At 46.1% G+C, this 11704-nt stretch overlaps 1 protein-coding gene across 1 annotated transcript in view; it reads left to right on the top strand.

Annotated features, from left to right (window-relative positions):
• The first annotated feature begins 7537 nt into the window (after window positions 1-7537).
• Window positions 7538-11704, top strand: part of SYNPR (synaptoporin) — a 111558-nt gene continuing 107391 nt past the window's right edge. Inside the window, exons 1-2 of the mRNA XM_032120722.1 lie at window positions 7538-7646; window positions 7735-7800. Of these exons, the coding sequence (XP_031976613.1) occupies window positions 7629-7646; window positions 7735-7800 (84 nt within the window). The 5' untranslated portion in view covers window positions 7538-7628. The remainder of the gene's footprint in view (window positions 7647-7734; window positions 7801-11704) is intronic.

Raw genomic sequence — 11704 nt, 5'->3', positions numbered from 1 at the left:
AGAGAATGGATTTTTATGTTGTCAACAGTGCTATAAATAGTACGTCAGCAACCAGCACGACCTGTACAACAGCTTTAGCCAGACTGCAGATCTGAAGGAAATTCAGATAATACTAAGCATGAGAAAGGATTTTTATATTCATTGTTATGGAAAGGAAGGTCCCTGTTTGTTTGGGGTTTTTTTATTATCTATCATTATAAAAAGTTTATTTTATGACATTAGTAATCTCCTGTTTTGAGGTGTTATCAATAGTGACTTCAGCATATGTTGACAAATGGTTAGCAAAATTTCCAATTAGATGCAGAAAGCACCTTATTAAAACCTGAAGGTTTACAGCACTGCTTCTTGCTCAGCCCCTGAGCCTGAGAAAGCACTTGGGAAAACTGCGAGGAAAGAAAAGATAATGTGTGAATTGCCTGCAAGGCGGGCAAGAGTGAGGGTGGATGTTCAGGGATGTTACAGGCAGTTTCTTGAGAGCTGTAGATTCTTGCTTTCCCATAATTTACACTTGTGTAGTTCATTTTATGCTTCTGGTCCCCAAAAGCAGGATGTTGAGAACTTCTCATTTCCTAAAAGCTTCTTGAAATTCTGTTGCAGATGACAGGAACTGGTTCTGTGCTTCAAACTCCTCTATCCACCCATCAAGTATTAATCAGGTGCCTTCTGTAAGAACATCCAAGCAGGTCACTGTCTTTAATGCCTTGCATGCCCAGGCTTTCACCAGTGGAACCTGATGAGTTTTTTGATCTGATTTGGAGCATCCCCCCTTGCTGCTGTGACCTTGCCTGGCTGCATGCCAGATGATGCTTTGCCTCTCAGCCTGGCCTCATCTTCAGCCCTGTGCTTGGGGCACCCTCTGGAAAGGATGACGTGAGCTTGAATTTTCCCCGGCTGGAGAAGAGGCTGAATTTTCCTCTCATGGTTTGTGTGAGAACTCAGACCAGGAAGTAGCAGTTTTAAGGAGAAGTAGCTGCTGTTCTCTGAAGTGATGGGGCACCAGCTCCTGACTCCAGTTTGTGGGTGCACAGGGAATTGGATGGGTATCCCCTGGAGAGTGATGGTGTTTGGGATGCTTCCTGTCTTTTGTATTTTTATGAGCTGTTTCATTAGCCAGCTGTGAAAAACACCTTCTAACTTGCAGGGCTGTGCTGGTGTGAATTTGGGGATTTTGGTAGGTTTATATTTTCTATGTTGTGTTATAGGAGATTTGCACCCTACCATGCTGTCAAAGCTTTAATCCAGACTGAAGGAGGTAAATAAAATCTCCCTTATCAAGGAAAGGACAGGTGAGATACCTCTTGGGATACGGAAGTGTATATGCAATATGCCTACCTCATCCCTCCTTACGGATGTAAGTGGTGTGCATGTGCTTTATACCAGTATTGAGGAGCAAAGTTTGCGTTTGTGGTATTTCTCCTTCAATCCTGGATCTGGCAAGGTGGGTCCTCCCCACCACCAGCTAGCCCTGACCCTCTAATTCCTTACCCTGAAAAGAGATTTTTCTCATGCAAACCAGCAGCAAGGTGGGCTAGGGTTTTGTTGTTGTTTTTGTGCCCCAAACGGGCACTGGGCCAGGGCACAGCATGGATGTGTGGACATCTCCTCATGGGGTTGGGACAGCTGAGGGGATCATCTCCATGCGGGATGTGGTACAAGCCCCTTCCTCTGTGGTTAACCCAAAGCAGATCTAGTTTGTGCAAGTCTTCCTTGGAGCCAGTGCACTGACATTTCCCCCTCTTCCTTTAAGGAAAAAAAAAAAAATCTAGCATTTAAACCTTTGCTTTGGTAAAGGATGAAATGGAAAAGTAGGTCAGATTTGAAGGATCCCAGCCCTGACAGTGTCCCTTCTAGAGCTCCAGACCCAGGTTTTTGGAGAGAGACTGAATATGACTGCAGCAGTGCTTCTCACGCTCATTTGTGCTCTTCACGTTCCTGTGTACAAAATCACCCTCAAAATGCCCAGGAAAAATTATATCCCCATGATTTTAAGGGATGAATTTGGTTGCCACTGATATATTTATGAAATGAAGCTACCGCTGTTCAGCTCCTTTGAAACTTAGCTGGGTTTTACCACAAAACAGGGTTATTTTTTTTTTTCTTTTAAATAGTTTAAGCCAAATTAGCTGGAACCTAATTACAGAATGCTTTTGATTAAAGCCAGACAATGTGCTCTGGAAGCCAGGATCAAAAATGACAAAACTGGATGGCAGTGAAGGATTAGGAAGAAAAAGGAAAATGACTGATTCATTTTTAAAATCAAATCAGGATCACTTTTTGTACATGGAACAAAGGTTGTAGCCAAGTCAGGCAAACATTTTGGACTAGGGAAAACTTGACTTTGAATAATATGATTTTTAATTTCACTTCACAGGCATATAACTGAAATCCAAAAAGAAACACTAAAGATTATTTCTGCATCTGTTCTTAGAGATCAGGAGAGAAATAGTTGCGAGCCTTGTATGAGATCTAGAAATCTTACTAAGACAAGATTTCTTATCATGACTTGTAGACATGATAGTGCAGCCAAACAGCTGGCTGCTCTTGCCTTAATCACTGAACCTTCAGAAAGTACTCTATAATTATTTTCATGCTATACTCTGAAAATAACCCTGATTAAAGAAATTGTGCATATTGTTAGAAAAACAAATGCTGATTCAGCAAAGCTCCTTTCAAAAATACTTTTGTACCTTTAGCTTAATAATGACCAATAGCCTCATTGCTCTACTGCTTTGAATCCTGAAGACTTTTTATTGTCTGGCAACACACTGAGAAGTGCATTCTTTTCCAAGCTATTTTGCTCTAAAGCAAGCACATGGGTTTCTGTATGCAGGCTTTATTCAGCTCCTGAGGATAGAATGTTCTGCAGTCCTGTGGCATTTCAAGTTATTTACCTTAACATACAGTGAGGGGGGATTGATATCCATGCTTGGCCCTATCATCTGCACACAGGGAAAACTGAGAAATGAGATTCCCTGGGAAATTATGTTTATTAAGGATTATTTATAGCCAGGCGTTTACACCTAGGATTTGAAAATGCAGTGGGGGGGAAGCTTACGGGTGTTGGAAAATGTGGTACAGGACCTGGCAGGGACCTAAGAGTCTGGTCTCTCCCATGGATCACCATATGTGATTCCTGGCCACATGGAAGGCAATTCTTGGCTATCCCAAGGCCTCATATTTCGTTGCTCTTCTGTTATTACATTTTAGAGTGAACACACCAAAAAAGTGAAGCCAAGCCATGAAATGACTGGCAATTGGCTTTGGGATGGGTGAGTGAACTCTCCTGCACCAGGAAAAGGAGGAAAGCTTCCTGGAGCAGAACACAGCCCCAGGGGAAAATATTGAAACCTAATCAAAATGACTGGGAGATTTAAAAACAACAGAAGGGTCCAAGAGATGGCACCCAGCTCTCCTTTCTAGGAGATAATGTACTGCAAACAAATTTGATGGAGACACCAGGAGGATGAAGTGACCCTTGACAGCGTGGATCTCGAGAAGAGTGATAGGTAGAGTGAGACTGAGGCCTGGCTGGAGCTGGGAAATCTGGTGTGCTAAGTGCCATATGGTCCTCCTAGGGCGTGTGCGAGACCTCATTTCCACACCCAACTGCCCACAAAAAAATTGCACTGGTGCTAACACCAGTTGCCTTAGACTTGTTTCAAACTGGGTGACCCCATCATCTGGCTCTTGCTGCTGCAGCCTGGATGACCCATGAGTCATAGGCTTTGTGCTCTGCCACATGCAAGGAGAGACACTTTTTCTACTGTTTACCTGTTGTGCACACGCTTGTGTGCAGGTGCACTTGTCTTACATTTAATGTTCAGCCTAGGAGAACAAGGTATCAACCCTTACCCTTTCCATATTGGCAGGTGGAAGTAAGATATAAATCACAGACATCCCAAGGAAAAACAAAGCCCCAGTGTCCTTTTCAGCCCCTCAAGGCTGGCATGGCTCTTACTGCTGCAGCCCTGGGCAGAGGCAGGAGCACTACCATCCCTTAAGTTAGTGTCCCCATACTGCAGTGGCTATTTCTCCATTCCCACAGGGAAAATTTGACCCAGAGCCATGTGCTGAGGAGTGGTGCTGGCACAGTCATGCTTCCATGGATCTGCTCCTTTCCAGCACAGTGTGGTCTGCAGTCCATGGCTGTGCAGCAAAAGCCTGAATTCACTTGGTCTGGTGTTTAGGCAACACTGTAGGAAATTATTTACAAGAACACAGGTTCAGGCAGGCTGGGAGAAGTCTAACACACATCTTTTGGCAAAGCCCTTTGATAAAACCTTTCCAAGGTAGAAATGAGGGCTAGGCACATATTGATGATTTTCCTACTGATACATAACATCTAACAGATGCAGTTCTCACACTTGCCATCAATAAGGTAGGGAAGCTTCCTACCTTCTACCCAAATGTAAAATCAAGGTATGTGCTTCCTAGAAACAGGAAAGAAATCACTGCCTGTGGCTGGACAAAATGCTAATCCTGAAATTAGGACTTCAGCTTTTAAACTTGCCCTATTAGGATTTGGGCCAACTAATATATATATATATATATATATATATATTTTTTTTTTTTTTTTTTTTTTTTTTTTTTTGAGGAGCACTAAAGCTCCACTAGTGTCCTGTGGAGAACTTTGGCCCTCAGCAGTGATGTAGGACTGGCATGGCTGCTTCCCTTTACAGCACTGCTGGACCCTTTCCAAGGAAAGGAAAAGGCAGGAGGCTCTTGTGTATGAGATTCTGTCCCTATGAAATACTCTGAGTCTTTCCAGCCTATTTTTCTTTCAGCATGGAGATTTGTAACTGCGCCTCTCTGGATTGTATTGATTTATGCATGTCAAGCCCAGTCATCCAGGTGTGAGAAGAGTGAATATAGTGTAGTGTCCTGGGGTACAGCTTCTTGCTGTACCACCAGTAATTGCAGACATATCATGTCTGCTAACTTGAACATTCATTTCAGAGTGTGTATTATCATGTAGGATCAAAAAAGTGTGGAGCTTTAATGTCATTTTCAGAGCAAAGTTTGTACTAGGATTCTCAAGAACTGGGGTGGAGATGCTCTTACTTCTGAGCTGACTGGGATAGTATTTAGAGAGAGCAGCTATGAAAGCCAGAGACACTGCCATATCCAAGAAGAAATGCTAATAGCCATCTGGAAGAGTTAATAATGGCAAGAAGAGGCACTGAACACTGGCTATAAACCCAGGTTCCTGCCATGGTTCTGCAAGGATTTCCAGCCAGTGGGGGAGCTGAGGTGAGGCTGGCCAAGCACTGAGGAGCACCAAGATGAAACAGGATGGTGGAGAGGGAATGAGAAAACCTCCCCAAAAGCAGCATGAGGGAGCTCCAGTATCTGCTGAAAACCCAAGTGCACTGACCTAGAGAACAGCGGGGAAACCATCCCAGTTTGCAACCTCCCAGTGGTAAAGGCTTTAGGAATATTTGCTTTTGTCTTCTTTTCTTTGACAATTTTTGAAAACTGCAGTTCAAGCGCTACTAAAATCTCAGGCTTATAATTGGAAGTAATTAATAAAGGGTTAGTCAATTAGGCTTCTAGTTCTCTGTGGCAGTCAATGGAGATGGGGCATATGTTTCTTCCAGAATACACTACTAATAAAATTAAGGAAAACATTTTCTCCACATCTTCCCCAGTCTACTGCTAAGTTATGCCTTTACTAAATGTTTCAGCATTTTTTTTTTATCTCTCAGGAGGTTTTTGAACTGCTTCAATATATCCACTGCTCTTTCATGGAGAGCTGTAAGTCTCTCCATGAAAGGAACCTATTAAAGGGAACAGCACATGAGAGTCACAGTAAACAACCAGTGACGAAACTTCCCACAGCCAAGGGCTTTATTGGTGGGAACACCAGACACCAGAGCTGGAAATCTCTGCAGGAGGCAGAATGGTTACCCTGTCGCTCTTGGGTACTAGACTAATTTAGATTCAATGATCCTTGTGGGTCCCCTTCCAGCACGGGATATTCCATAACAATTTCTTCTTCAGGCATGAGAACTGAAGGCAGGTGGCTTGCAGTGACCTGGCCCTGCATCTCTGTATCAGTGGGAGAAATTCTGGCTGAAAGTCAGATGGATGATTGTGCGTTCCTGCCTGCTTGTGTCTGTTGGAGATTTATGGATGCTCTGTCCTTCTGCCTCTGTTAGGGGAGTCTGCCTTCCACAGCACTGGAATCTAGCAATTCCTAGAACTGCTGAGAAGTATTTTGTATTCCCTAGACGATGTTATATAAATAAACTAAAGCATACTTGATATTATTTTGTAAGGAAAATTATTCATTTTCCTTTCCTGTTTTTTCCTAGGGTAGAAAGAAAAGAGCACAGAAAATACAAGAATTTTTAATTGAAAAAATTTAAATGTTATTCTGACCTGAAAGCTGGTTTTGATAAGGTTAAAAAAAAGAGATTATTTAAGTTTTTAAAAAACTGGGCCCAGTCCCACTGCTACCAGACTTCAGATGACTTTGTTCCAGATCTGTGATTTTGACACAAAATCGTCTGCCTCAAGTTCCAGTGAAAACTTCATAAATTAATCTTCTTCCTCCTCCCCCCACCCCCCCTCCACCCCGTCTTGTTTACTCCAAGAATACATTTAGCTTATTGTTAAGGATTTTAATAATAGAGATTTAGTTTAAGCAAAACTAATTAACTTATTAAACTTTTGCAGATGGATGATTCCTTACAGAGAGTAAAAGCTTCAGATATTTTTTAGGCAGATCTCTGACCTACTTATGGCTGAAATCCTATTTGAGCACCGGTGTCCTTCTGGTGGCACAACCGGTTATCAGGGTGGCAGTGAAGTTGAATATGCAAATGTTTGCAGACTCGGGGTCTCAATCTAGAGGCTGTTGTGCTCTTAAACAGGGTGATGGAGTTGTGTCCTGAGCCTTTACTGGGGCAGGAACTTGCTCCATCGCAAAATCCTCACAGCACTGTTTTAATGTCACAAGGAGCTAGAAACACTGTCAGTGAGCGTGGATGGGCGCAGGGAACCTCCGCTCCTGCCGGGCTGTGCCACCCGGGATGCATTAGGATTGTTAAGGCTCTGCTGGGAAACGAGGCCAGGACAACGGCAAGACAGAAAACGCTGTTCTGCTGTCAAGGAAATGCTCGAAAAGCAGGATGGAGCGAGAGCTGAGAGCGCAGAGCTGCAGCCCTGCGGCCGCGGGGGCGACGAGCGAGTTCCTCCCGGGAGGGGAAGAGGGGACGGAAGAGCACGGCGCAGCGAGTGCCATCCCCTAAAATATTAATAGTTTCTGTGCGCGCGGTGAGGAGGCAGTTCGCTTGTTCGTTTGGTTTGGTTTTTTTTTAATTTTATTTCATTTTTCCCGATGTCTTCCATCTCCTTCCTGCCAGAAATACAATTTAAAAAAAAAAAGGGAAAAAAAAAATAATACTAATTACCGGAAGACCAACACCGCTACAAGAAGCGCCGGAGCGGCGGCTGGGGCGGCTCGGCGGGGGCAGTAGGTGGGGGCCGGGGCGGCTCCGCGGGGCGGTGCGGGGGGCGCGGGCCCCGCCCGGCTGCTCCGCCCGGCCTGCGCGGGGGCAGCGCCGCGCATCCCGGCTGGCGGGCGGGAGGCTCCGCTCGGCTCCGGGCAGCGGGGCTGCGGCGCCATGGAGGCGGTGGACCAGGTACGCGGAGCCCCGCGGGCGGGGGGCGGGCGCTGCGCTGCGGGGCGCGCGGAGCGGGCGCGGTGCTGACCCCTCTCTCTGCCCGCAGCTCGCCTCCGCGGGCACTTTCCGAGTGGTGAAGGAGCCGCTGGCCTTCCTCAGGGTGCTCGAGTGGGTGAGTCCCGGGCTGTGGAGGGTGGCGGGGGGGCTGTCGCCAAAGTGCCCGCCCGTCGGAACAGGTGGGAGCTGGGTCGGGCTGAGGGACGGGGATACGGGGCGAGGGGCCGGGGACTCGCGTCCTACAGCGCTGTGGCCGGCGGGGCGGTCTGGTGGCTGGGTTTGTGGGTGTCCCGTCCCTCCCCCCACCCCGACCCCCCTTCCTTGTGCTGGCTGTAAACGAATTTTAAAAACATAAAACAACACTGAGGAAAATAAAATCCTCATTATGCATTTAGCAAACTTGTCTCTGGGCCGAGCGGGGAAGGAGGCAGATAATTGGTGTGCGGAGCAATGTCACTGTGTATTGCTCTGATGCTCATTCGTAGTGAAGTCTGCGGGTCAAATGACATCCATCGCCAGTAGGTCTACGGGAGCAGAGAGCCTTTCTGAACGGAAAGTTCAGAACATGTCATGGAGGATTAATCACATTCCCCTAACGCCGACTGGCTGGGGAGTTATGTAAGGCGCGTACTCTGGGGGGCGCGTCCCTGTGCGGGTGCGCTTATACACGTTGGCACCTGCAATGCACAGCCCGGACTGGGGTGCCTGTGAGGGGGTGTTTTGGTGTGCTGGGGCAGCTGCATGCCCCAGACTCTGTCCCTGCTCACTAGAAGCACCTTCTCTTCCCCACTGGGCACCTTGAAGCATCAGGTCCTGTGGAGTTGGGTGATGGTGGATGTGGTGGTGCCATGGCCTGGGATGGGGCGGCCTCACGGTGGGGTCATCTGCGTGTAGCAGTGGACAGACAAGGTCCCTTGTGTTCTTTGCCCAGAGCTTTACAAACCCACCTGGCACTGCTGCTCCTGCCTCAAGGAGAAGTCAGGACATCCAGGGACTGAGCCCAAGGTGCTGGTCTGAGGGTGCTTCAGACAGTCTGCAGCGCTCACTATGGGGCAGAAGAATGGGGAGCAAAGCTGTTCCTATGGAAAATAGTCACTGGGAGCGTGGTCTTTTGGCTGTCTGCCTGATGAGGCTGTATCTGATGGAGCTTGGGAAGCAAGCCCTTCTGGGAAGGACTCTGGACTGACTCTGGGCTGTGCCATCAAGAAAATTGTTCCCACCCTGCTCAGTGTGTTGGCATCCTGGGGACAGCGAGTGGGAGCTCTTCTCTTGGCACTTTCCTGGGTCTGTAACTTCTTCCAACAGCCAAATATAAAAGCTCCCTTTGTCATGGTTGGAAGCCACAAGTAGAACTCTTCTGGCTGCTACAAGTGCACGTTGCCTGTGTGTGTACACATACATGCACACACAGCTGTGTGTAAACAGAGCTCTTCTGACATGGCCAAGGTGGGCCAGTCCTTGGCAATAAGGGGTTGTGGGAGAAGGGTGCAGAGTGTGGTAACATTTAAGATGATCTGAGAAATTACTTTCTCTCTGTTTGACATGTATGTGTAAGTAGAATTAAGCCAAGTTTAGTTCATGATATTTCAGAGTGTGGAAGACCTTATTTTTTTTTTTTAATATACTTAAAAGGCTTTTTGGATTACTGAAATTCCATCTCTATTCAATTAATCTTATTACACCCATCTTCCTTCTCTTCTTACCATGCCTCCCAACTGCTGTCCACCTCTCTCTACCATCTCCAGTCTCAACTAATTGTCCACATCTCCCTCAGACTCTTTTTATCAGCCTAATCATAATTTTAAACTTTAAAAGAAGACCAAATGCTCCAGTCAATTCTGTGTCCGCTTCTGTGTCCCCCGGCAGCCTCTTTGCACTTGATCAGAACAGTCAAATTACACCCCTTAACACCTCCCACTTGAGTCCTAGATTGCATCTGCAAAGAAATAAAGTTCATAGCCCAGCTAGTGACGCAGCGATTCTGGGCGTTGGGTGGCTCTCGTGCTTGGGGGGAGGCTCTGTGGTATTGCAGCACAGATGGCAGAGTTGTGGGGGCTCCTCAGAAGGGCTGGTAGGGTGGAGGTGGTGCAGGCTGAAAATGTCCTTAGCTTGTCCATGCAATCCAGCCTTGAATTTGCACTCATTGTCTGGATGGTTTGGGTTGGCTCACAGTGACTCTGGGGTGAGCACGTCTTTATTCATAAACCTCTGCTGCTAAAATTTGTGTGTTTGTGGGCGCGCACATTTGCGGGTCTGGAGGCAACTGAAGCAGCTGTACATTTCTCAGATGTGTAACTGTAACTGTTGCAGAATTAATCTTTAGGTGTGCAGATTCCAGTTTACCTGTAGTCTGGCTCAGACATGGACCTCTGTCTCGAGGAGCAGGGACCTTATCTAACCTTCTTGAATTTCCTACTTTGATGGTCACCTAACACCCAGAGGAAAGCTGCTGAGATAAGGCTGATTCTTCTGAATATTCATAGCACTGTAATATGTTTTCATTTGTAATTCCCATGTACATTGTAATCTTATTTTCAGACAACAAATTGCATTTAGAAGCCATTTAGAGACAACATTGGCTCAGGCCCGGGAAAGGTTAAGAGGAAGAAAAGAAACCAAGAAATTGACTTGTAGCAATTATGCAAGGGTTGCATTTTTTGAACTCCACCTTGGCAATAAAACATGAGGATCACAAATCTGAGCTTGGAAAAATGCGCACAGCTGTACTGGGTCAGGCCTGGGTGTTTCCAGCTTTGAGTCAACTCATGGCATGTGCTGGGGGCAGGGAAGAGCTGTTTAAAAGCTGTATTTGGTGCTGCTCCTCCTTTGGCTGTTACTCCACAGATCTTTGCATGGGAAGAATGTTCTTCTAAAGCTTATTTCTCAGATAATCCACTGGGGCACTACAACCAGTAGCAATGTCACAAACACTCTCACAACTTCACTTGAAAAATAACTCTCTTATATGTGCACCTGACAATAATGAATAAGGAAAGATGAAAGAGAAGAAATATGTTCATTTGTCTCCCTGGATTAATTTCAGTCCTGCGACTCTCTGGATGTGTTTAGACTGCTTTTATTTGGGCTTGCAAAAAGTGAGCAAGACAAGCAAGTTTGTCACTTTTGGTCTGTTTGTTTTGCAGTTGCTGCCTCTCTGGAGCCCTAGAAGAGGAAATTAAATGAAAAGCAAGGCTCTCCCCATGCAGTGTGATGGGTATAGGAACTGCCTGCTGTACTCAGGCTGTTACTGGCAGAAATACTTTTGTAAAAATGGAAACTTTGTATCCCTAGGCTGCAGGAGGAGTGGGGGGAGAAGGTTAATTACACTGTGAATTGCCACAAACAGCTTTCCGTCTGCAAACCCAAAGCAACCTGATACTTGTCCATTTTTGTGTAAAGTAACAGGAGCTGCAGTGCTGTCCATAATGTCTTTCCCTGTATTCCTCCATAAATAGCAGAGATGCAGAAACTCCACCATTGTGCCAGGTGGGAGATGCTGTGATTGCCTTGATATGGTAATCTGTAGGTTGGTGTTTTAAAGTACCTTGCACTGAGCGCCCATCTCCACCAGCTTTCAGCTCTGTCTGGGCTGGTATGGGCAGGGGGTATTTTTGGCACAAAGACCACATTGTAGCTCTGTCTAAGCAAGTGCAGCTTTTATCAGGGCATGTGTGAATCATTCATGTTGCAGGACAAATCTTGTGGACACTATGGCTTTTCTTGATAGGACAACTTGGAAGTGAATGTTAGGATGTTCAGTGAACTCAGATGTGTCTGAGGAGTTGTTTTAATTCTTGCCTTTATGCAAAAAACATACATTCCAGGCCTTGCGCGACTGGCTATAATCACTGCTTATGAGCATCTTTATGGGATGTACCAAAGAGTTCCAAAGCACTGGAGGGCATTTGGACAACAAATCTTCGGGGGAAATTGGATGATGATGGTTTGAAAAATCTATGTGTGGTGTACATGGACCAAGCTAACCTTGCTTTGCTTCCTTGCCTTCACACTGTGATCAC

The sequence above is a fragment of the Corvus moneduloides genome, chromosome 11, assembly GCF_009650955.1.
Source record: "Corvus moneduloides isolate bCorMon1 chromosome 11, bCorMon1.pri, whole genome shotgun sequence".
Classification (NCBI taxonomy): Eukaryota; Metazoa; Chordata; class Aves; order Passeriformes; family Corvidae; genus Corvus; species Corvus moneduloides.
Note: the sequence above shows the minus strand (reverse complement) of the source record. Positions and strands in the feature narration are given on the sequence as shown.